Source organism: Anopheles merus, chromosome 2R, assembly GCF_017562075.2.
Source record: "Anopheles merus strain MAF chromosome 2R, AmerM5.1, whole genome shotgun sequence".
Classification (NCBI taxonomy): domain Eukaryota; kingdom Metazoa; phylum Arthropoda; class Insecta; order Diptera; family Culicidae; genus Anopheles; species Anopheles merus.
In genome coordinates this window covers 40728417-40754563 of record NC_054082.1, presented here as the reverse complement: position 1 = coordinate 40754563, position 26147 = coordinate 40728417, and the positions used below count along the sequence as shown (strand labels likewise).

The 26147-nt window shown below is 45.6% G+C and overlaps 2 protein-coding genes across 9 annotated transcripts in view; one reads left to right on the top strand and one right to left on the bottom strand.

The window, feature by feature from the left end:
* The first annotated feature begins 309 nt into the window (after positions 1 to 309).
* On the top strand, positions 310 to 19036 carry LOC121590506. 3 transcript variants are annotated; one of them, XM_041910255.1, is made up of 5 exons: positions 310 to 510; positions 8298 to 10466; positions 12804 to 13041; positions 17448 to 17533; positions 17612 to 19036. In XM_041910255.1, the coding sequence occupies exons 2-5, from the start codon at positions 9905 to 9907 to the stop codon at positions 18226 to 18228; spliced, it is 1503 nt and encodes a 500-aa protein (XP_041766189.1). In that variant the 5' UTR covers positions 310 to 510; positions 8298 to 9904; the 3' UTR covers positions 18229 to 19036. The 3 variants fall into 3 exon arrangements, with proteins under 3 accessions (XP_041766189.1, XP_041766191.1, XP_041766190.1); XM_041910257.1 differs by having other exon boundaries at positions 310 to 866; positions 8302 to 10466; XM_041910256.1 differs by having other exon boundaries at positions 310 to 866.
* A 608-nt stretch (positions 19037 to 19644) lies between these two features.
* Positions 19645 to 26147, bottom strand: part of LOC121590508 (allatostatin-A receptor) — a 49514-nt gene continuing 43011 nt past the window's right edge. For 5 of the 6 annotated variants that reach the window (XM_041910260.1, XM_041910263.1, XM_041910259.1 and 2 more), the window contains exons 7-9: positions 23366 to 23441; positions 23130 to 23294; positions 19645 to 22631 (exon numbers count right to left, since the gene is read on the bottom strand). In XM_041910260.1, the coding sequence (XP_041766194.1) occupies positions 22527 to 22631; positions 23130 to 23294; positions 23366 to 23441 (346 nt within the window). In that variant the 3' untranslated portion in view covers positions 19645 to 22526. The remainder of the gene's footprint in view (positions 22632 to 23129; positions 23295 to 23365; positions 23442 to 26147) is intronic. The other variant, XM_041910266.1, reaches the window with a different exon arrangement.

Sequence of the window (26147 nt, the reverse complement as noted above, 5' to 3'; positions counted from 1 at the left end):
TTAAAATTATGATGATGAAAATGAAACATCAGATCGATGTCGAACAACATTTTGCATGCGGTGAATAACAATGTTCACATTTTAAACTGACTTGCAAAACCCTATATATTCTAAAGCAAATCAACTTACTAAAAGAAAACTAAAACAACCGCATAGCTTTTTACGTTTAGCTCAAACATTTGTAAGGTTCCGTTGTGCATCCGAAATCGTATTCGTTGATCATCACCTTAACAACGCGGCTTGCCATGCTCACACTCTCTCTCTCTCTCTCTCTGCTTCCTGCTTGGGGTGAGTTGCGTTTTGTTGTGATCCGCAAACGGTTCGAGCTGCTGCGTGTGTGCGGTTGTGCAGTGCGTCGCGCGCGAGTTGTAACGGTCGTTTTTACCTGCGCGTCCCGCAGGCGTATTTTACCCTTTGAGGCTGTTCGCGCGTTTGAATGACGAATCTCGCGGTGCTTTACACCACACAGTGGCCTGGTATTTTCAGAGAGCGTTGTCTTCTGTGCTAAAGGTTCGTAGGGAGACCGGTGTTATAAAAAAAGGAATTGAGTGTGCACACTTTTGGCCTAACTGGTTAATGGTACGGGTACGGGTGCTGTGTATTACCGGTGTTCCCATAAATGGGTCGAAATGTTTAGCTCTTCGCACGCGGACAGTGAGTGCGTGCGTATTATTTAGTGTGAATTTGTAGCGTGAAAAGCACATTCCTTCGTCAATGGTTGTAAGCAAAAGGGCATTTGTTCCTTTCACTTTAAATTGTACTGTTGCATTAATACAGAAAGCATTTGCCTGTTTTGACATCTTGGCCAAACAGATCGTTTGTTCGCCGTGCAGCAATGTATGCATAAAGCAAACATTTTCGTACAGGTGCGTATGCTTAGCAAAGTGACAAACAGCTCTAAACTAGGTGACGTTTTATTACACCCGGCCGGATGATGATGCGGATAGTTGGTGTTGTGTGTATGCGTGCATCTGTTTGCAGGAAACCACAGAGACGAAACAAATGCTTGAACGAAGTGCGTAGTGCACAAAACAAATAGGAGTTTGTCTGGAAATAGTTGTAGCATTCTAAATAAAAAAGGTCTCAACCTCACATTCGATCAAACGAGTTGAGTCGTTTTCCCCTTGATCACAAAATGCTATTCATAGTAGCTGAATTAAAACTGTAAATTTTGATCCCCGAACTAATGTCAATCTCTTATGTAAAGGTTCTAAATGTTATGGCTTCCGCTGTCGCTTCGGGTTGGCATACCTTGGGAAGAGAAATACAAAAAAAAAACCGCCATAAAACGCGTTGGCTGGTGTTTCGGATCTTTCGTTATGATTTTGGCAAAAAAGCAGAAAAAAACAAGACATAAAAAGAAGCCAAAAATCAGCGAAACCGGTTCCAGTGACGAAAACCAAGGCAGCGTTTTATGTACGCTTGTCCGTTTTCTTCGCGTTCGTTTGTACCGGGCCGGCCCAACAACATTTTCGAAATGCCTTTAAGAGCATGCATATTGTTTTCCCCCTTCTTCTTTCAATAAGCATATCACTGTTGATCGCATAGACGGTAGGGTGTAGGGAGGCTGTAATGGGTGGAGTGGTGTTGCGTTTCGAGAAGGCAAATGGACGGATTGGGTGAATTGAATAATTGCTAGCAAAATATCAGACCGAAGCGACCGATTAATCAATTTATGAATCAGCAAAAGTGATCTTCACCCATAACCACACTGGCCGTTCAGTTGGGAGATAGGTGTTAAAAATAACCATTTAATGAAACCAGCAAAGCAGGCGGGTTGATGTGCACCATTAGCTATCAACAAGCACGAAATGAAGCGGACAGAAATTCCCATACACTTTTAAGTTATAAAAGCTCTGCGCTACATCAACATTACAGTTTACTATTGATGTGCACGTAATACGGGTAAATGCACTTTCTGCCCATTAACTTTCACAAAAAAACCTGTTAAATTAAATGATCATTGAGCGCATAAGAGCGTAATTATCCTGTTTACATGGCTGCACAGGATGGCGGGTTGACAACCAAAAAACACAAGAGCAAGAATCGAATATTGTCTTCGATTGTATGCATGGAAATTATAAACTGGAATTAAGTAGGTTACCAACCGTTAATAACATTAAACGGTATGAAGTATCCTGCCCGGGCACAACTTTAGTGAAATTTGTTTATCAACAGTACAACAGGTTTTCTGTTGTTCACCACAAAATTAAGTATAATTTAATTTATGTTTTTAAAACACTACATAATTTGAACCAATAGCTGAGCAGCGTAACGGAATTCCAATATGTTCAGAAACACCTGAGCCCACAGAAGCGGAAAGGTTCTTAAAGCTGTGATGATTTTAGCTTCGAATCTTTCCATGTTCTGGACCGGATAGAAAGTCTGATAAATTTTGAACCTAAAACTGTCCAGGATTTGCGCTTAAACTAATCCTGGATTTGGAATCGATCTCGAACGATCGCAATGAATTGAAATGTTTCTGTATTCAGCTCTCCATATCACTATTGATGAAGACATCAGCAAGCACCTTTGGCCAGCTTGGATCTAGAAATGGTACTGGAACTGATATTTAACTCATACATGTTCTGAAAGAGATCGAATCGGCGAGGAACTGGAACAAACCCCTAACGTAACAAGATCGTGGAACTGATAATGAACAGGTATTTTGGCGCTGAGACATCAAACATATCCGAACCCTGTGACTAACTCCGAACCTATGTTACCCCGGGTGTTGATTTGGAACCTATCTTAAGTACAGAAACTGTTGTTTGACCTAACCGAATTCAGCAAACTGATATAGAAACTTACTCGTAAGATGAGCGAAATTCAGGACAAATTAAGGCTAGAATATGTACAAAGAACATGTAAACGTAACAAACTTCTGCAAACACTAGAAACATCGATGATCCGTTTAAAAGATTGTCCTCGCTATTATGTCTCCCTAGGGGTAAATGTTATGCTTGCGTCTCGCGATCGTCACCAATAATTAGCTATCGTACGCCTCTTACAAAACTGTGCTCCAGATAGTCTATCAAGACTGTTATGGGTCTCCGTTTAAAGATACAGCTACGAAGTACAGCTGTAGCCAGCCCATTAGGCAAGGAACGATCTCGCCTGGACATCTATCCATCGTTCAGTTAGGTGCATAATTTTTCAATCATTTATAATTACTGCCGATCTTCATCCGACCAGCCTGGTTGTGCCCGGTATGAGTAGGTCGATTCGGTTCTTCGGTTGTCTTCCCGCATTTCAAACCCACCCGATTTTCCCACCATCCCCGGCCCCCGGAAACAGGTGAGGAAAATGGAGCAGTCCGCTCTATGCTGCAGAAGGTGGGGGCACACATAGAAGAAGACGAAGAAAAACATAACGAATAGCAGATGGCAGAGAAAGAACACATCCAGCTAGAAGCAACTGCAGGAAAAGCAACAGTACGCGCAATAAAGCTACGTGCTTGGATGTTGTTTCAATTACGCGGGGTGGAATTACGAGTATGTACGGAAGGGACGAGGAGTGGAGTGGGTGGGCGGTGGGGGAGCTGCACATAGTGTAATGATGGTAGAATATAGATTGGCACATAGACGTAGAATTAATTATGCACCGAGCGCAGATTACAGGCCCTGTACTCGTTCTATTTCTTTTCCATCCGGGTGGAGCCGGGGCGGCGTGAGGTGAAAGACGGCCGCATGCATATATACGGCCGGAATGTTTCACGTTCCACGGGCAGCACATACCGCATACCGTCGTGGTCGTCGCGAAAGGAATAATTTTGTCCGGATCAGGTGCAAAGACCTCGCACCCCGGGCGGCTCACCGCGGCTTTCCGAAGCTTTCCGGTTTCCGGTCAAACTCGCTCGTGGTCGTGGTGTTGTTTTTGTGACCGCGCGGGGCTTAGACTACGCGGGGTTCAGTGTGTGTGTGTTTTGCTTCCTGAGCAGCCCACTCTGGCAAGACAGCGTAATTGTAGCGTGTCTTCTATCTGGTTCATTGGGCGGAGGGCACGGTTTTTCTTGCGCTGATCATGGGGAGCAGCTTTTTAGTTTCTGCATTTTATGGCTTTTTTGCATGCCTTTTGTGTGTGTTTTGGAATTACTTGCGGAAAGATTGTATGTGTGTTAAATTTTGAAGAAGTTTTACTTAAGATTGTCCAAGGCTTTCTAAAAATAATCCATCTTTCAGACACTGCTCAGGAAATATGTTTCCAATATTCTCACGTACACTTCCTAATGCCACAGACCATCCAAACGCGTTCTCTTCTCGTGCCAACGCCAGAGAACCCCTGAGACGAAGTTGCGATCATAACAACTTAGATCGCGATCGTCAAACTTCCGGGATTGGTTGGATCCGAGCTGTGCGAGAAATCCGTTAAAATGACCATCCATTATGCTCGAGTGGCCGGTCCCGAGTCCCAGTAACATTAATACCCGTCCAGAGCGCGTCGCTTCGCCGTACGGTACCGCCCTGATCGCGCGGTCTGTGGTTTAATTAAGTGTAAAGTAGCTTCCGATGCTATTACGTTGGCAAAAAAAAAAAAACAAAGAACCTTGTAATTATATCGTGCACTGCGAAAAAACACTACTCCAATAAGTTCGTGGAATTGTCAACCCAACAGCCTAGCATTCGGGAATCCGTTTTTAAAGGCATTTTTGTTATGATTTAATCACTTTTCTCGCCCTGGGAACGCTCAACAATCGAAACGGTTTCTGCTTAGCCCGGACCCGATCTCACCGCTTATGAAGACACATCGCGCTGCGGCTCTTTGGCTCAGCTTTAGCGAATGAGATTGTGGTTTGGTGTTTGGTGGTGTTTCATCGAGCCGGCAGGCACACAGCTTATCGTGTTCGGCAGTGGAATTGCTGATTTTTTCCCACCCTGTTGTAGAACTTTCCAACCGTATTATTCAATTACTGTACTCTGCTGGCCGACCGTAGTCGTGCTGCCATTCTGCACCGCCAGCAAAAGCGGCAAGCAGAAGACACGGTACACCCATTATCATAAATCCTTGGGCGTTCGGCCGGACGCCGAGGAATCGGACGCAAAGCACCTGCACCTTGCATCACGGCTAGTGGGGCCAGCTCGTGGAAGATCGTGAAAAACCCTCTCCGACCTGCATTGAAATAATGAATCGGTCCCACTGCCCTTCCCCACCCTCCCCTAATCCACTCCTCCTCGCAGAGCAACTCAATCAACCACCAGTTCCCCGGCTAAACAGCTCCCCATGAGAGCGAGGGGCCGAGTGTTTGGAAACGGCAAACGGTTACGGTTTGAATGTTTCTATTCCGTTGGGAAAATGTAGCTCTTCAAACCCTCGAAAAAAGGCCATTTTGTGACAGTGGCCGTCGTGTACAAATATCAGACGAGTGTTGGGGACAGCTTGCGCAAGAAAAGGTAAGCAAAGGTTCCCCTTTGAAAACACGTTGGAAGGTGAATTTGACGGGCTAGAAAATGCGTAAATAATGCTGACCTTCTTTTAGTGGGGAGTTTTTTTTTCTTCTTTTGATGCGAAGTTGTGTCATAAGTACTCTTGATGAGCTGTGAGTAATAATTGAGTTTGGACGACTTCATTCCAAACGCAGCCGAACCCTAACGGTAGCGGGCCGGCATTTGGACAGTCTCGTTGATAATTAATGTTTTGGGAAACGAGAGCGCTGCTATCATTAATGAGAGAACTATGTAAAACCATTGACCATTGAAAGTCTTGCAACAATCGTTGCTATGCAAATGTAGATAATTGAAATGTCAGAAGTCATCAATTGTGAGCGAATTAGTATGTAATCTTATAAAAATGGCATAATTTATCTGAATGTTGTAAAGCCCTCTTTTTTGTCTTCCATCGGATGTGAAGCAGTTGTGCAATGCTTCTAAATCTAAACTCGCTGGCATCTTGTAAAGTTGCCTAAGCTGCATCGTAAAGGAAGGAAATGCCGCGCACCACGCAACGTTGTAACTCACAAATCAAAGAACAAAACAAAACCAAGCGGCAACTGCAAACGGTTGGCACCGGTTGTCCAAAACACCATCCCGAGCGCGCTCCGTGTAAATAAACAAAACGCAAAACACTCCTCTGCTACATTCCCGAGAGCTGGTCGCACATTCTTAAGCCGTGCACATCGCCCAGTGGTTCCGATGAGTTGGTTTACTTTCCGGTTCCCGAAACGCTTCGTAACGTTTGATAGAACGTTTGGACTGGACACGGGTGGTGGGTAGTTCAATGGCCACGGTAGCAGTCGCACGGCAGTATCACCCCTGGTATGGAGGAAAAAGGTGAGCGGGTCTTAGCATTTTCGCTTGTACGTGTTGCGGGGTGTCTTGTAACCGGCAACGAAGCCATACAGTGAAGGTGCGATGGATCATGGCGATTCGATGGTGTGCTCGGACCACCGTGTCATCAAACTCAGTTGCAGTGCACTGTAATTATGGTGCGAGCAGTTTTGGTGTTGTTGTTGACGAAAGGCAAATATTTTTGGGATCCTGTGTTTTCAGTTGCTTGATGAGGTCTTTCGTCATTTGGGAGGGTTAAAACTACATTGTAGAGAAATCGATCATCATTGCAAAAGTTATAAGGGTTTGAAAACACGTTGAAAAGAAACGGGGTTTATAAATTACACAATAAGCTGCTTTATTGAGTTTCTCACCTATTTTTTCGAATCGTTCCTGACATGACAGTAGCAAATGTTGCAACACAGACAAGTCATACAAGTTCTTCGTCAGGTCACAAGATTTCGAGAAAGAGTGTCAGTCGTCCTGAGATAGTAAGTAAGATATTCGGCAAAAAATGCAATAAGTCATCCTAAGCGTTCAATTCTTAACGGAAACAAGCGTTCAGTCTTACATTTTATACATTGTGCACATGACGAACGGTTAGGGTAGATTCGACCCTTCTTTTCCCTCTTGATGCAACCATAATGAATGTACTGATGATGATGGATATACGCCGAAGCATTCGTTCGTTCCATGCCTCAACTGGAAGGTAAAAGAGAGAGAGAACCAAAACTGCACTCACCGATGCACTTTTTGTATGGTACAAATTGCAGCTTCTGATTCCACGTAGCGAAAAGTCGAGTGCCTCGATCGCCTGTGACAGGTACAACCTGGAGAAGCAGCAGCAGCAGCAGGTGAAATGGAAACTTCACCGAAGAAGGATCCCTCGGTCAACCGTTATCGGACAGTGCCTCACGGTGATCATCGCCGGATGACCTTTTACTCACACCGTGTCCAATGTGCTACGGATGTGTGTGTATATATACAGCAAACCTTTGGAAAAAATTCTGGTTCTTGCCAGAACGTCGACAAAAGGGAGCTGGAGAAGCCGAACGCGCGCGAAAAATGCCCGCTGGAATGCGGAGGGAGAGCGAAACATGTGTCCTGTTCCCTTCCGCGGTGCCCTTTTGCGCTCGCTCGGTCGATTACAGGTTCTTGTCATTAGAAGGGTTTTCGATGTGCCCAGGGTGTCTGTAGAGATGTTATTCTACCGACTACGCTACCCTAAGTGCCATGAAAGCTGTATTCAAAAAGTGTCGATGTTTGAAGCCCTCTTTTGTTTGAGATCTTCACGACATCCTCCAAAAAAAAGAAGCAATTCGAAACTGTTTCTGGTACGTTTGACACATATTACCGGTTTGGGTCGCTCGTTTGACCAGCACGAACCCAAAAAAGAAGCGACGGCCGCGAGCGACAGGCAGAGGCATATGCCTTCCTTCAGTTGCAGAAGAGCGCGCGAGAGTGATCTCCTCTCACCGATCTCACGGACTGATCGAAGGTAAACTTACCTTTAGCCAACTCCCTGCCCCGGTGGCCCCTGGAGAAAAGACACAGCAAGAACAGCTTCTACCTGTGCCTACTTCTGCCGCCGTGCCCTACTGCACAGCCCACTCACAGACACAAGCGCAAACGGGTGCACGCACACTCGCACACACACCGAGACGTAGCGGCAGTTCGGTCGGCCCAGCACAGCCCACCGCGGTGCGCCGTGGGAAAGGCGGCCACAAGAAGATGACGACGACGGTACGACCACGACGACGTCCCTTCGCCGTTTGCTGGTGGTTGCTGCGCCTACTTCGTGCAAGCGGCCCCAGACCACTCGATAGGTCATTCTTTCCACTCCAAACGTGGCTGAGGCTGAGTTTCTCAATGGAAGAAAGGGCAAACAGAAAACAAAGCGTGCGATCTCGCTCGTACCCTACGATGATGCCGATTCCAGTTTTTCCCTTCGCCAACCTTCCCCGCCCCTGTGTGCGATGTGTTGCTGTGTTCTTTCGCTCATTCTTCTTCCCTGCAACCGCATTCTTTCCACAGATAGACGGAACCCCAAGCCGTGGACGGACGGGGTGCGCCAGCGATCGAGTCAGCAGCCGCCGCTATCATCCTGACAAGGCTCCCGCGGGACATTCCTCGATCCTGCAACGTCAACGTTTGTGTGTTTGAGTGTGTGTGTGTGCGCGCGCGCCCGTAAGGGTTGCAATAATCGGAAAAACACCCTAAATACCAGCTCCCGGCCTGCACTCCTCCGCTGGATCTTCCAATTGTAGCGAGTTGCGATTGCTCACCTCCCCCCCCCTACCACTTTCCCCTGGTGCGCTTTTTTCAACGACCCAGCTGCGCACCCGTCGCGGGAGACGCGTCCACGAATTTGGCTCTCGCTAGCGCGCGCCGGGAGAGACACCGACAGAAACCAGTTCGGCTCGTCGGCAGTGCTGCTGGTGTCGTGTAGTGGTGTGGTTGTCGGTCCGCACTCCACGTACAGACGTACGGACGGTTCCCTTCGGACGGTGCGGCTCGCGCGGTTGCTGCGGATGCTCGTCGTGCTCATCGTTGCTCCGGCAACCAGTCTACTGGTGTGTGACGTGGTGCATTTGGGAATTTAATCTCGTTCTTAGAGTGGCGCAGCAGTGTGTGGCCAAAGCTTAAGTGTGTGATGTTCAAGAGCTGATCGAACGTGCGCTTCGATTAGCGCGTGTGTGTGTGTGTGTGTTCCGTGCAAATCCATCCGTCCCAATTTCGGTGCGCCCAAGATATAATGCTGCTCTTCCCGTGAGCGGACGTGCGATCATTGCGTGAAGTGCTTCGTGTACAACGACGTGTTTGTGTGTGTGTGTGTGCTGAGATTCTGTCACAATCTTCTGCTCCGGAGGCTGGGAAGATTTGGCTTCGTGGCGCGCGGTGAAGGGAAAGGTGTTCCTGTGTAGCAAGCGGAGCAAAAAAAGGGCGCATAATTCCGGCCCCTTAAAAGTGCCGTTACCACCGATCCCGCCGAACCGATTTCCTCTCGCGTGTGTCTGTGTGTGTCTGCCTCTCGCTCGTAGTGGGAAGAAGAAGAAGAAGCAAAACAAGAGTGTGTTTATCTATATCGCATGCTGCGTCGTTGTGTGCATTTAGTGTCAATTGGGTGCGTGTTTTCCTCCCATTTTCAACAGTTTTTCCGTTCGGGAGTGTGGAAAATTGCCGGAAAGGGGGTAAAATAGGCGGAAGTGATTTGCTGCGAGGCCGAAGCGAAAATTCGAAACGAAAACGCCGTGATCATGAAGTGATCGGTTACGGTACGGTGCATGACGCGTGGAAATGTCAAACGTTCGCCAAGGCCACCTGTGCGATTTGTTGTTTTGTGGAGCGTGTGTTTTTTGTTGTTATTAGTCGGATCTGCGCCAGCGAGCGGCAACACCACGTGGTAAATACCGGCGGCTCGGGACGCTGTGGTGTGTTTGTGACAAAGTGCTATTTTTGGTCCCAATTGGCTCGTAGAACACGCATCATGTCCCGCCCGTTTGCGATAGTTCTGGCCGGTTGCTGTTGTATTGCGTGCTCAAAAGACTCGTGTACGTGATGCGACTACTCTAATAGGAAAGTCGCACCGAAAGCGGCTCCCATTTTCGCACGCCCGGACGGACCGATACATTACATGTTCAATGCTAAAACACATACATACCGGGCCCGTAACGACGGGCCAAAATCGCTCCATGCGCGGTGCGGCCGGCGGCGGCGGCGGTGGTGGCGGAGGCCTCGGTCGGCCCATACCACCGCTGAACGTGTCGACCGTGTCGGCCAGTTCGGCTGCCACGATCAACTCGACCAACACGGGCGGACCGCCGCCCCCGATCGGCACGAAGCACATGAACGGGGGCCCACCGGGACGGACGCTGCTGTCGTCCTCCTTCATGTCGCCCTCGACCGGCAACGGAACCGGCAACAACAACAACAACAACAACAACACCAACACGAGCAACAACAACATCCTGCACAACGCATCCGCCCTCAGCGGGCTGTCGGTTGCGCTCGGCAACGGAGCGATCGGTGGAGTTGGTGCAGGAGGCGGAGGAGGAGGAGGAGGCGGGGGTGCGATGGGACTGGCCGGCTTTAATCACAACAACTCGACGACGAACAACAACATCCTCAGCAGCACGATCAACATGAACAAGGACCGGTTAGGGGCGAGGGAAGCGCTGACCAGCCTCGGGTTGCTGTGTTTAGGTATGCTATCCTTCTCTCTTTAACTGCTTGTATGTGTGTGATGATGATGATGATGACGTCACAGTTGCTGTTAGCAGCAGCGGCGTCGATGATCCAGATGGTGTGTTTTGGGTGAGAATTAGCTGACTCATCGATGCTGCGGCCATTCCCATGCTAGAGCGTGTGTGTTCCCACCAGCAAGGCGCCTTGGAAAAGGGTTTGCTTTTCGGGCAGGAAGACTATTTTCGGTGGTGCGCGAGCACACATGTGTACGAAAGCGCAAATCAAGCGTGTGGCGTTTTGAAATTGCAGTGTAAAGCACTTCTGATGTTGTTGCCGTTTTGTCACTGAGAAACACGGCTTTACGGGAACGCGCCCATGCAGGCCTAGTCCAGCACAGCTGTTGGTTGATTTATTGCCTGTGGATTATGATGGTGCTTCGTGTGTTTTTGTGCGGGCGATTTAACGCCGATGAGTCCGATTGTAGCGAACTGGTTTGGAAGCATGTTATGTTAGTGTAAATAATGATACATGTTTCTGAAGCTACCTTTTGTAAACATTTCTTTTTTACAAAATGTGAAGTAATTCAATACTATGCTAAGAAACAAAGACAAAAGTAAAAGTAGCTTTTTCGCCTACACGCAATGTGGCAATAAGGCATTCTACCGACTGGATGATCAGCTATGCAGAATAATGAAATGTGCAAGGACACTTCCTCTAAATATGGCCCGTACGGTACATATTTTGTCCCAACACACACCCACGTCCAGCGAGGACGCTAATTGTGCTTAACCAGTGTAGGTTGGCGAGGCGGAAAAGAAAACTGGTTTTATAGTAAACAATAAATTCAACGTCCTGGTTACAAAAAGTTGGAGCGATCATACAAAGCGCAAAACGGGGCAAGATGGTCACCTTTAGCGCCCGTACTTTGCTATGTTGTTGATCGTCGTGTTTGCCAATAAGCATCAATTGCAGTTTAAACAAGATTAAACATTTGCTGTTTTTGTTAGTCAGTCTATTAGATGTTTTAGAATTTAGTTTTAGAAAGTTGTATTAAGGCAAGCAAACATTACGTAACATTAAGTTAGACATATTTGTATCTCCTCTCCTCTATCAAGATATATACGAAAAAGTTTGTATCCGTCCATGAATTACGTAATGGTTTAAATCACGCTCGACTTACTTATCTGATCACTATTTTTTATTTAGTGCAACTAGCGTAGTCAGTCTTAAACGACTTGGCTATCTCAAACTTACTGGTTTGCCCATAGTCGTACTTGTAGTCTATACGAAATTTGACTTCTGAATGGACGTAACGTTAAGATATGTATTTTACTGTAACTGTAACATAGGTTTACTGTAATTATCGTTTTTGTTTTAACTCAATATTTCTTTTTTATTTGAAAGGAATGATTTCATCTTGTAAATGTGTTGCAGGAAGTTATAATACTTAATTTTTAGTTTTAAATATCAAAAAGATTGTGTTGTTGTTTTTTAAATTTCGGTAGTTAACTTCTTCGATAGAAAACTATTAATAATTTTTTGTCTGACGTAGTGCAAACTTATGAAAATTGATGTATTTAACATTACATTATGTTGACACAGTTTGAAATAAGCACCTCTCCAATATTAAACTTTTTTCCTTAAGCAATACGGCAGAAGTCGTCCTTCCGGAATAAAAATGTATCTTTTTCCATTACAAAAGTGTTCCGTAACTTATGGAACGCTCCCGAAAATGTGTTTCCTTCAATGTGTCAGAGAAGAAAAAATGTATTGTTCTTTCTTGTTTTCGTGCAAATATTTGCTTAAAAAAATAACAATATATTCCAAATATTATATTCTCAAAAATTAAAAAAGAGATATTAAACAAACTTTTTACAATGGTCAGATGTCAGTTTTATTTAAAGGAACAACAAACCAATAAAGATGTAGAGGCGTTTTAAAGGCAGCCAAATTCCTTTCTCACAGCAGTTAAACCAATTACCACCGATTATTAGACGTGGAAAGATTCTTCACTTCAGAATTGTTTGCTTTGCCTGTTAGAATGTCTAGCTAAAGTTAACTTTTCCCATCCTGCACCCGACTAGATCCTGTTTCAGCTAATTGGTTTATGGTACCTCCGAGCGGTTCACCGTTTGGCCATGCGGGCTTACCATCTAGAAATGACTTTATGTTATTCTTTCACAAAAAAGGGGCAAACATCCACGCACACATAGTCAAACGAAACTCATTCATCTTTTTCTTTTCTTCCCCTCTTCTATTCGTTTCATTTTTACGTTACTCCTACAACAATGAACCGGACGATCGTCATCACGCTGCTGCTGCTGGTGCTGTTGCTGTGCCACTATAACCATCCAGTGTCGCTGCTGCTTGCGCTGCTGTCGTTGATATTTCTGCTGAAAATTTCCCCCGGCGGTCGGGACCCACCGCCACCCACCATCGGTCCGGCCGTCCTGGAGGATTACGCCATCGTGTACGACGTGACGCTGGCCCTGTGCGCCCTGTCGCTGTCGTTGAACCTGTGCTGCCTGCTGGTCTGTGCCATTCAGTTCCTGTTCGCCGTCAAGCTGGTCCGCGCACCTGCCACGACCGGAAGGTAAGTGTGCTGCGTACGAGCGGCCCTTTTTTGTATTGTTTTCCGTTCGCTAGTATCACTATCGTTCGATCATTTTGTTTTGCGCCTTGTTTATTACCTTCCCGTTGTCATGGCTGTGTGGAAAGGGAAAGCAAGCAGTTGTGGCAAGAGGGTTGTCTTTTTTATGGAGTTGGAGATGGAGGGCAGCAGGACATCTTAAGGGACCCCTTTTCACAAATGTATTCGGTTTCAGCTTGCACCGGTGGGTCGGACCTATCGTTTGGCTTATAAAAACATTAATACCTCGACCACGTGCTACAGAAATGAACGCTTTTTTGTGTCGTTTGCTGCACTTCCATTTTTAAGGACTACTTTGAGCGTTCTATTGCCCATTTGGCCGTCCGTTTTGGTATCTTTTTTGCTTTTTTTTTGTCACCAAACATACAGCGGGCAAGTTTATTGGGCCATGTCGTTACGGTGCAGGTCTTTTAATTTGAACGTTGGTCACCGATTTCCATTGAGCGTGGGGGAAAGGTGCAACATTCACGACCAACACTTTGGCGGGTGCCTGGCCCTTGAATTGTTGTAACGGAAAATGTGCACTGAAGCATAAACACTCTGTCGCACACACACGTGTAAACCAAGAGGGAGAGAGAATGTCAAGATGCAGACACACAATATGTCCTGGCCAGCTGAGCAAGTGCAGGGAATTGACGCGCAAAGTATAACTCAAAACACAGTTTAAAAATCCCATTTTTGAGGGTCTGTTTTCTGCAGCTAATTAACACAACAGAAGAAAAATGTGCATTGTATATAAACATCGTTGTGTGTGGTCGTAAAATAAGCGAAAAGAGGTTAAAATTAGTGCCGAAAGTTATTTTACTGTTGGTAATGGGTAGCATGAAGCACACTACTTACACAGCATAATGCCGGTTATGGCCGTTTTCTCAGTGTGTGTATGTTTTTATTTATTTTTCGTGTACACTCACTTCCCACCCCCAAAGAAGAGGCCTCGTAGCCTCCGCGTCTAATTGCAACCGGGGAAGCAATTGAACAATTTTATCTGGTTAGGCACCGCCCTTCTGGTCCACCTAGTGTACAGCCCGGGATTGGTAAGGCAACGAAATTTTTAATTTATTACCAGTACGAGTAACCAGCGGCACACCGAAAGTACCGTTTGTGCCGGCGTTAGTGTTCGCGATTGTAATCATTAATGAGCGGCCTCACGCTCTTAGACCGTGTGGTTTGGATCAGAATGGGGAAACGGGGAAGCAAAACAAGAAGACAAGGGTTGCCTTCCGCATTTTAGACCTTTTTCCGAGTGAAGAGGAGAGGGAAGTCTTTTTTACTCTGCTTTGAGAGCCAAATTGCCAAACCATGTGTGCCAACAACCTGTGCGCTGGTGAGGTGTCGGTGGTCAATATGTAGCGATCGTTTAGCGATCGGAACATATGAAGCTGTTACGGTGGATTAGGTCTGGCTGAAGCCGGTAGAATCTTAGGCGTTCGATCGTATAGGGGAAGTTAGCCTGCCGTCTGTTTTCATGGTACGATGCTACTGAGCCCTGCTCGTCATATTCATTGAGGCATTTGATTGGAAATTGATTGAGTTTGAAGATCATCTATCTAGATGTTGGAAAAACTGGGGTGGGCTCTTGAGCATTATACTCCATATTAATACTTACTTTTACACCATATAAAAAAACTTAGGAATACTTCGGACTTTGTACAACAAGGAATATATTTTTAAGCTTTATATTAATGTTATAGTTAATAATTTCCAAGAAATTGCACAATTTTGTTGGTACACTTATTTTTTAAGAAAAAAAAAGCATGAATTATATAATCTTATAAAAACTGTTTATTACGATGCAGTTAAAAAATAGTACAGTCGGTAGATTTATATACGTCATTTTCGACTTAAGCAACTGCCTTTCATGTTTTGTAATTTGTTCTATTTAACTGTTTTTAAATAATAGAAGTATGTAGTCTGTTTATAAAATTCCATAAAATTTCAATATAGCTGATAAATACAGTTTTTGTTGAACCAGTTATATTAGATATATGCAGTGGACATTGAATTTAAATAATGGTTTTTGGTAATAACATTTATTGAGTGTAGTATTGTATAATCCAAGATTCCACTCAAAACTTATTATTTCTAGAATTCTGCTCTGCAAAAATTGCTGTAAAATATGTAATTCTATCAGTAGATAATAGGAATTCATACTAGTGCTGCCAAATGTCATGAGCATTACGAAATATTCACCAACGAGAATAATGAACATATCCGTGGTAGCTTGATGCTCATTGCTGATAATTAATGAAAGTGCGGCATGACATGCTGAACGCGACGGTCGAATTCTTGACTCCTACGCGATAACCTGATTGACAAGCTGACGAGATGACGAGTGACGAGTCTCAAACAGTTGGAGGATCAATCACATGCTTGGTGACATTTTGATTAGCACCCAACTCTTGGTCACTCACTTGGTCACGACATTTTTGTCGGCGATTATCACGACATTCTTGAAATACACTTGGCGTGAAGTCCACAGCAACAAAATGAGCATGCTTTCTCGCTCTATCTAGCTTTATTTTGTTGCTTGGGACTCGCACGCACCGTATTATTCCCATAACTATCGTGATGATCAACGCCTGAAAATGCCACCACCAAGTGACTGACCTAGTGTTGGTTTCACACAATAGTGTTGGGTTTCATAAATCTTTCGTTGAGAATCATTCATATGAATCTTCAGCGATGAGTGATTCGAATCTCGTGTCGAATCTTCAAAGGTTCATAAATCTTTCGAGACTCTTGAATCTTTCGAGATTCATAAATCTTTGAAGACTCATGAATCTTTCCGACTGGAGATTCATTGAATCATTCCAAAGATTCATTCAGATTCATGAATCTGAATCTAAATTACCCAACACTAGCACAAAATGTCACCAAGTATGTAATGGTCGCAACAACTAGTTGAGTCTCACCTCTGATCATCACAGTAGAGCTCGTAACGCTGACATGATTTCTTTCAGCCAGAATTTGTCATGACTATGTCAGTGACATTTTGCAGAACTGATCACAGTAAAGAAAAGTCATGACTTAGTGATTGACTAAGCGATGGTCCCAAAAATATCACGAAGCATGTATTGGCCATCACAGACATGGATTTTTTATGACATTGACATTGACATTTTGCAGCAGTGTTTCATACTCATTATCCTGTATCTCTTCAAAACATTGTAGCTACATAAAGAAAAGGAATATAAAAAAATAAAACTGATCAACAAGTGAGTATAGTGCACACATTTTGAAAATAAATTAGAATAAGAATAAAAAATATAAAAGTGAACCAATAAGTTTCCTCGTTTCATTACGAGATAATAAATATTGATGCTTTATAGTAGAGATAAAAAAAACTTATCAATTTATAACCAAATTTTACTGCGATTATGAAGCCCACATCAATTATATTTATCCACTATCAAGGTTGTGTAAAACTGCGAATTCTTGGTAATGCGAAATGAAGGACGATTGATTGATGTAAATTAAGTTATTCTAGGAAGAAGCTCTAAAGCAACTTTTTCTCTAGTCTACTATTCAACTTGCAACACAGGTTGACCTACCGACCTACATCAGCAAATAATGTGTGACCTTAAATGGATTGCATACATGCGGCCAAAGGCCAATTGCATGCCGAAATGGATTCTTTTCGAACACGGTGATACATCCCTCAGGACATACATATTAATTTGATTACGCTACATACAGAAGGATTACGTGCCGTCGGGCATGGTACAGTAGCATTCCTTCGCCCCTCCCCGAAAAATGCACTGCACTGTTGCAATGCACCTTAATGCAACGCCTAATCCGGATACTACCAAACGGGGGCCGATGGGTAGGATTTACTCGGTTCCCCCCTGGTAGGGTGTTTTGATCCATCTTTATGTTCTCGCCATTTGTCGACATCCGGCCAGCATGAAACCGTAACTGTAGCAGTACGGCTTCACCCATTTTATGATAGTGTATTATTAGCACATTCCGCTCGAGTGAGCACGGTTTGTGTTGCAGGCCCGTCGTTGTATGTACTGTGCAGTTTTATTGATTGATTAGCCAAACGGTTCGGAACGGAATGAGTTGGATTAGAAAGATGAGGCCCGTACAGTGCGCAGTGGAGCAAATGGGAGAAGCTGAGAGTCGTTCGGTTTGATTTAATTATAGATAAATCAGTCAGTTGCATTCATCTGCAGAGGAATGTGCAACGTGGGAGGGAAAAGGAAAAGAGGGATTTAGTGTGAAAAATCGTTGTTGTTTGTAGTTTGTTGCCATGGAATAGCATGCAAGCGAGTGCAATTGCATTAGAAAGCAAACACAACCTTAATTGATCTAATGGCATCTTTGCTTTTCAACGCTTTTCTTTCCAGGGGCAATAAGTACTTACAAAAGTCCAGCGTGAGTCGCGTGTGTGCCGTTGGTGGATTTTTTATTTCGATACCAATCTTTCTGACCGGTAAGACAAACCCATGCCGAACCTTCATTTGCGCACTATCCAGATCTGACCAAATGTTTCTGCCCCTCTCATTTATAGGTATCATCCTGTACACTTTCACCCAGTTCCACTCGACACCGGCCATCGTGACGAGCATACTGATCGGCGTTGGGATTGTGTTTTGCGGTGGTGCAATGGTGCACAACGTGTTCGTCTGGCAGCGGGAAAAGACCATCAGCGTCCGGCAGACGCCGCTCAACCTCAACCTTACCCTGTCGCCGCAGATCAGCACGATATCGACGGCGGCGGCGGCAGCGGCCGCGGCTCACCAGTACCAGAACGGGCACGCTTCCGGTGCCCATCATCACATCAGCCTGAACCACGTGTACAGCAACCACAACCACACGCCGCTCACACACAACTCGCAGGCGAGTCACACGACACCGATCACGCAGCTAACGCCGGTAACGCCCCTGTCCGGGAATCACTCGCACATCAGCTTCAACCATTCCTACGTGCCGCCACCGTACGCGGGTGTCCGGGCGGCTACGGCCACCCCGCCAACGCCTAAGGTCATCGGTGCGCTGCTAAATCGGGACGCGTCCGGTTCGGTCAGTCCCGGCATGCCGGGCAGTGGGGCGAACAACAACAACAATCTCGACATGAGCAACGTAACGACTGCCAACTCACCGCACGAACTGTCGACGCTGGTTTGAGCGTATGAGCCCGCTGTAACAGGAAGAGATCACGACCGACGGAGCCACAGGAAACACTGAGCGTGTCGACGCTTTTGCGATACGTTTAGTGCATTGTAAATGCATCCGGCGTTCCCCGCAACCGGGAGGAGCTAGTTCGATGTTGGATATTTCTGTACCGAAATATCTGTACTATCGAAGCGGAACTAATTCCGATGGGATAGCAAGAAAGCAATACAGTCGAAGCCACCTTTCCACGCGCTGGAACGGGTTCGTTCAACGGATTGTCCATCGATATCCGAGATTAGTTGAGATTATTTTACTGCTACTGCTACTGGCTGATGCTGGGCAGAAATTTGTACAAATATTGTTTGCCTCAATTGCCTTTTTTTAAATTATACGTAAGACACGAGAGTAGCATGCAGGCAGATACTGCTAGGGATTTAATAGATGGTGCCCGTATGCTCGTACGTTCGAGCGTCGGGCAGTTTAAACGTTTAAAGAAGAGTATTTATTGTAGCTGTGCTTAGTTAGTTGAAGTGCATGGAATGTGCAACCGACAGTACTGGCGCGACAGACACTAAGCGCGGTTGCGCACGTGTGCATGTGTACCTTGAAAACATTTTTAAAACTCGGTTTTGTGTCGAGGAAAAGGAATCACATTTTTACTATACGTTAAGTAATTCCGATGCAGCGAATTTTAAAATATATTGTAAGTTTTAGATAGTGCAGCACCTGCAGAATATTAATGTTGTTTTACGCCGCGAAGGCAAGGCAGTAGGCGAGTATGTTATTTTTTTATGGAATATTAATACAAACTGCATCAATCGATCGACGTTGTTGATGGTGAAGCGTCTATTTGTATGGGTGTTTTGATAATATCACAAATGTTTTGCATCGGTACATCTTTGGTCGACGTAACGACGAATTCAAACGAGGAAATGAAAGCGAGAAGCGCCCTCTGACGGCATTTGCTTTGAACTATTTGTGACAGCTGAAACGTTTCATGCAACTCAAAATGAAATGTTGCATGGTTTAAATTTAACCGTGGTTCGTTATTTAACTGCTATTTGTTTTAAATGCTGTTTTATTTTAGTTTAAAATATCTTAAAGATCAAACGAAACAATAAAGCAGGGAAACCATATCCACGTTATTGTCAACCCATTTGTCGAATGATAATTCTGGGGAATCATTCGTCGACATTCAACAACGTCGTTTTTTTTCGTTTTTTGTGGATGAACTTTCCATACTCCACCTTTTCCTTTGTTTGTGGCATTTGCTTTGTTAGGTTCTCAAAAGTCTTTGTTAAATCGCTTAATTTGCGCCCTCTCACATAGACCCTCGTTTATTGCGTTAAATATAACCCAAACCAACCATATTTAGTTTCCCCATATTTCTCAAAGTAACTGCACAGTGAAACAATTTGAAATGACCAGTAAAAAGTGGAGTAAATTTATTAATATATTCATAGTCTAAAAACATACATTATTTTTTTGTACACAGAAGAGAATACGGTTTGCATTTTTACATCGATACAATGGAGAAACGGACTTACAGTACAGCAAATATTTTACATTTCAGATATAGCAATTTTTAAAAAAATGTATCATACACATTTGCTTAACGTGCCTAGCACGGTGTAGTAAACATTTGACATACTCGCTTAAATATTCTCAATTAGTTAGTACAAGTTAAAAATCTTCCATTTATGCATTGAAAAAACACCATCATCTAAACGGGATTAAACTACACTATCTCGTGTACTCGTGCCTCCAGCTCCAGAAACTGGTCCAACAACGCCTTCCAGTTGTGCACGTAATAGGCAACAGTTTACGTAACAAGAACCGCCAACCGAACCGCGTCGGGATCGGGACGCAATAATTTCATCAACAACTAACAACCGGAAGGTACGCACGTTTCGGAGTGAAGCTGTTCACTGTTCGACTGTTCGGATCGGAGATTACATGCCTGATTTTAATATGTACAGTTTCTAGCCACTTCTCGTACCAGTGCACTATTACAAAAGGAGCGCCGTTTAAGGTTAAAAAACGTAGGACAGGCGCGGATAAATGTATTACGTTACCTGCGTGTACGTCTATAGCAAATTTGTGTGTGTGTGTGTGTGTGTGTGTGTGTGTGTGAGTTTTTGTGTTAAATTAATATTCTCTGTCAGTTCCGTCTCTTCCCAAGGGTTTCAAATGAAAGAGTCCGGCCATGCTTCAACATCGTTCGCCGTCGCACATCAACTATGTCGGACTGACGTCAGCCGGTTGGCACAGCATGGCCAACAGCATCGCCAATAGCGCATGTGAACTAATGATCTGTAGCCTCATAAAATGCACCATTGCCCCAGCAGGTTGTCGCGAGCCGGATGTTCCTGAACTTCCAAGACCCCAAAGACTACTAGTAGAGCAGACAAATCTTCGACTAATGCCGCCCGAAACACCTGGGGCGACGTTATGTCCGAGTGGAGTCACGCTCACACACACATACACACACACACACACACACACACACACACACACACACACACATACAGAAACACATCATTTAACACCGCAGGGCGATTAGTGCGTTCAACAACGGTTGCTTGAGCATTCGAAATTGGGCCGGCTGGCGGCGATTAATCGCACGGCCGCGTTGTGCATCGATACACGCTAATCACTTTTCGGTTCGGCCATGTTGAACGGTTTGCTAATCGGTCCACTCCCTCTTCCCCCCAGGTGCCTGCAAACCGAACCGACACTGCAGCACCGCACAGGTTCTGCTGCCCTGAGGCGGCCGGGTAATTTCGCCGGGGCGCAACTCAAAAGGGAACCGGGAACTTTACTGCTTAATAGGCTTATAATTAGAAATCATCGATCTGCTGGGACAGGCGGCGCCACACTATCACTCAAACGTAAACACACTCACACACATACACACACGTACTTAAACACTAAATCAAATGTCTCACAAGCTCCGGGGTGGCGCATCTTCACCGATGTCACCAGTTTCTAAGGGCAACCCCGGGCGGAGGAGAAGACATTTGGAGCGCCTATACTGATTAGAAATCCGGCGTTTCGGATTATGATTATGTTGCCGTTATTGCAACGGTTTCAATTTAGTGGTGGCCATGATACACTCACACACGCACACACATACATGCCCATCAAACAATATCATTAGATGCTCCCAGTGGGCGGTAAGGAGCACGTAATGAAATGGGCAGACGAGCGTGCGTTTGCGCGTGTGTCATTGCAAGGGCCAACCACACACAGCAACGCGTCACTCGGTCACTCGACCTGTCAACCGCAGGTCTTCCCGGGAACACGGTGGAACCCAAGTTCCCAAGTAACCGAGCGCGCGCGCGCCGGGTTTGTTTGTTTGTTTGTTTCACGGCGGTGCGCTCCCAGCGTTCTTCCCTGCGGTGAAGAAGCAGCGGATGCTGCGGTTGTTTGACGCACCGAACGACCACCGAGTCCGGCTCGGCGAAGGTCAGGAACTGCTGCTATTACAGCAAAGACAACGGGAGCGGTCCGGACAAGTTTGACGCAATCACATTCGCCACCGGTTGATTGCCACCGAAATCAATCACCCGCGCGGGGTTTTGCGTTTCGCGTTGGGGCCAGCGATCACGCAAAAAAAAACCACGAAGCCGAGGGCGATGGTTCGGAGCGGGCGGGGGAAGCGACAGTCCAGCGAGCACCGCGAGACCACCGGACCACTTCGGGGAGGGTTTGGCCATTCCGAAGCATCCCAGGGGGGCTGATAGCTGAGATGTTCGAAGTCGGCGCACCGAAGTGCAAATGAATTTCGCGGTGTCTCGTGGAGTGTTCCGAGAGGTCGTTGTTGTGGTTGTGTGGGTCTGTATGGACAAAAGCATGGGGCTATACTTTCGCTTGGCTTCTATATTTGGGGCTAGGATGGAGGCCGTGCGCGTGGAAGTTATGCGCGAGGCCAGTAAGTATCACCACCTAAGGTGGAGCTGGCAGACGCACACACACACACACTTGGCAGGAGGCAAACACTCGCTCCTGCCTTCAAACGGGGAAGTATATTTATCTAGCAGCAGCTGTGAGTGTGTGTGTACATGCCGTAAAAACGAAACACAAGTCAGAAGAAAATTAATATTTACAGACATGTTTCACTAGCAGGAGGCCAATCTGCCTCCCTCCTGATGCCGCCGCTCGGGAGCTGCGGGACCGCTTCAGCAAAAGTCGAACCGTTCGGCACGCGCGGACTGGCCGGGCTGGCCGGGGGCCGTCGCTCAGACACTCGCGATTTCGATGTACTTCTCCACCATAAATCTGGCCTCGTCGACGGCCGGCTCCTCGGCTCATAAGGCGTCCGCGTTCGAGGTGCCGTTGCCGGTGGTGCGCGTCGTCTTGGTTTGGGCCGCGGGCGGGATGGTTGGTGGTGGAGGCTTACCGCACCAGACGACCTGCAATCGTGTGTGTGTGTGCGTGTGTTTGGGGGAAAAGAAGAAAAAAGATGTTTTGTTTTAGTTACTGTTTGGTGCTACTGCAAAGAAGTGCCCGAAGCGTTGTTTATTGCCCAAGGTGGCCACGGTGTTATTGGCTATAAATCACGCGCCATGGAAGGTAGGAAGCGTGCAGCGGCAATTTGGGTGGAATGTAATAAGCAAACAAATAGGAAATTGTGCAGTTTTTGCTACCTCCCCCCCCCCCCAGCCCTTTTTTTGGTTTTGTTTGCTTGTTGGAAGCACATACATCCAAACAGAGCGCATTCGATCGTACCGATCGATTATCATGGCAGTAATGGAGAAGGTGAAAGATGAGATCTTCTCTTCTTGGCACGGTGGTAGGAGGTAAGGAGGGCGAGGCGTGCAGCTACAGAATCGATAATTCATCTCGACAATTGACGAACTGCATATGGCCAAGCATTGGGATTGCATTTGGGCACCATCGAACATGCATACCTTGCTCACCTTGCGAAACGCTTTCCGGAAGTTGTCCGACAGGAAGGCGTACAGTACGGGATTGATGCAGGAGTTGGTGTAGGCCAGCACGTGCGACACAATCTGAAAGATGATGCTGGCGTGGGTCAGCCCGTACAGCTTCAGTGACTTTAGCAGCAGGATCACCTGGCGGGATGGTAAATGTTTCCAGTTCAATTAGGCTTCTTTTCAAGCAGCTGCAAACGACGGCGCCTTACCTGTATTGGACACCAGCAGAATGCAAAGACCAGCACCACGACGACCACCATGCGGGTTACACGCTTCTTGCCTCTCCTGGGTGGATAATGTATGTGAGAGAGAGAGAGAGATAAAGAGAGAAAGAGAGCAGAGAAAAGAAGGATAGAAAAAAGGGAAAATTATATGAGTGTGCCACTAGTGGTGCGAGAAGATGCAAATTCTGCATCGAACCAACAATACAGGTGCGTCGGGTGGCTTTTGAGGGTGGTTTGTAACGGCACAGCACAGGTAGCTACGTGTTGCACCATCCATCACACGGTGGAGGCGTTCATTAGTAGGCGTGAAAAGGCACTGTGGCTCCACTCCGCTCCGCTCCGATGACAATGGCATACAAAGTGATTAAGTCAACACGAATGCGTTACATACCGCATCGTTACATGGGGCGAAGCATCGTGGATGAAGGCAAACGTTGGAATGTGTGATGTTGGTGATGTATTGAGAAATTTTACAGCAAATAAATTGCAAAAGAGTATCGTTTTTCAATGGTGTTTTATTGCTTACTGAAAACATAGGAAATTCGATAACTGAAGCGTTTCTCTGCAATGTTATTGTCGTATAAGTATCTTTCTAATGCATAAAAAAATGGCAAATTTTTAGCCATGCAGCTCTTTATAATGTAATGTATGTTCTCCTCATCGTACTTTCTTTATTCATTAAATTCATTAATTTAACTTATTTATTTCATTCACAGTCTGAATTTGAGGTTAAACTGAGAATACTTACTTAATTCAAATTCAACTACAATAATTCAATGTTGTAGAAAAGTAACAAATTAAAAACGTAAAGTTAAATAAACAGATAATTCCTTATAATTTGCACATGTTTGGGTTATTCCACGATAATTTGAATGATCATGCTTAGGTCCTTGTTTGTACACCCGAAAAAAACCGGCAAGATTTCCAAAAGGTGGGAAATATTCTCAACGATGGCGATAAGTTATAAATCGTTGCTAGGAAAGGGACAAGTGCATTCCTACATTGCACCAATACTGAGGCAGGGATATCATGTGGACCAGGGTTGTAGGATTGTTTTAACCTAGATAATGTAAGGTCAACCATTTCATTACTTAGAGTAATGTTAAGAAGACATCTATAAGAAGATCAGGATTTTCAATCGGTTTCAGAGAAAATATCATGGAAATGAATAGCAAAAAGTTAACAAATGTCAGCAGGGTCATTAGCTACCCTATAATTAAGGTGGACTTCGTTGAGTAACCTATTACAGCTTCGACGAGACTTAACAAACCTCCAAAAGGCTGCCATTTCGGATCGAAAACGCAACTGCAATGTGTATATGTACGACTCGTAACAAGCCTTGTTATACAATCGATAGATCGATGGTGCTTATTTGAATAAACGATTATTGTTGTTTATGTTCTATTAGCAATGCAATGCATAGCAGAATGGACAATAGCTTTATTTGGATTTAATGGATGAATTTAATGTCTATTATTTTATTTGAAATACTCAATTGCCTCCAGTATGTGTGTTCGCCGAATTCCAATGTCCATGCTTAGCAAAACCAAAACCACTTCCACAAGATGACGCTCTGTACGGTAAGCTACAATATGATTACAGTTATTGATGTTGATTTGCGAGATGAAAACTCCCTTTTGTGATTAATTTGACGAGAATGGCAGTGGTGATGTATGAATGGAGACCGGAATGAATCTTCACTTGCTTCAAGAACAAGCAAAACCTAGCCCATCAGCAGTCGAGCAAACGGAAACAGTTATCGAGCGGTTTGATGACACTGAGCGATTGCCGTTACCCGAACCATGCTGACCTGTATCAATTATTGCTCGTTTCGGTGGTCCGTTGCGCGCCAAGCTTTCTTGCCACAGCTGCTCGTTATTCTACAACTTCAGCGCATCCAGCTATCTACTCTACCCAATGGTAAATGGTAGCTTGAGAGGCTCGATTGCACCTCAATACCGCACCGCCAGCATCCCTCACTTCCGATAGGCCACATTTCGTTTGCCGCAAGCGTCCACAAGCATTGTTTAAATAATTGCTGCTCGGCTACAATGGTGGTATATCTCTGCCCAGAAATTGAGTTCCTGGTACGGCGTAAAAATAGGTCGAAAGCGCCCATCCCCACCATCACTACCAACGTTGACAAACTGGGCCCCTCAACCTCAAAAGGGTCACGATCAGCCTCAGCCGGTGGGATGAAAATAGTTTCGTTCGAGCGGGTTTCGGTGCGGTAATGCTAGCCGGACTCCGCATGCTCGTTGCCACTCATCAAAGTAGGAGTACGGCCACCCGAGTACGGCAGCCGGCTGTGTGGTCTGCGTTGGATCAGAATTTATTACTGTTTCGAATAGTGCCCGCCGGCCCATCGACATCAACCTCTGCCATACACACTCACACATACACTCGATATCGTTTTCAATTCATGTCTACGGTTCGACTCGGGGTGCGAAATTGGCACAAAGCCAATAGCCCAACGCATTCACGCTTGGGGGCTGTCGGGCGAAAGCAGCACCAGCAGCGGGAACTTATGTCTGGTTCGTGCTTTTCCGTTCACACTTTGCAAACACACAAACATACACACAAGCGCACACACACACACAACAGGTGACCCATTGCGAACTTTTGTTTCGCATACATTGAACCGTCCACCGACGGGCCCGGAACGTGGTACGGACAGGGTTGAAAATAAATTAGTTTATGACGGGTGAGGCGCTCCGGCTGCCCGTACAAATTCACTGCACGTGTGCGTGATTTGGACGCTACGGTT

Coding starts and splice junctions, on each gene's coding strand:
- LOC121590506 (XM_041910255.1), top strand. CDS start 9,905: ATGCTAAAACACATACATACCGGGCCCGTAACGACGGGCCAAAATCGC. Junction 10,467..12,803: donor CCTCGGGTTGCTGTGTTTAG/GTATGCTATCCT, acceptor ATAACCATCCAG/TGTCGCTGCTGCTTGCGCTG. Junction 13,042..17,447: donor GCACCTGCCACGACCGGAAG/GTAAGTGTGCTG, acceptor TTTTCTTTCCAG/GGGCAATAAGTACTTACAAA.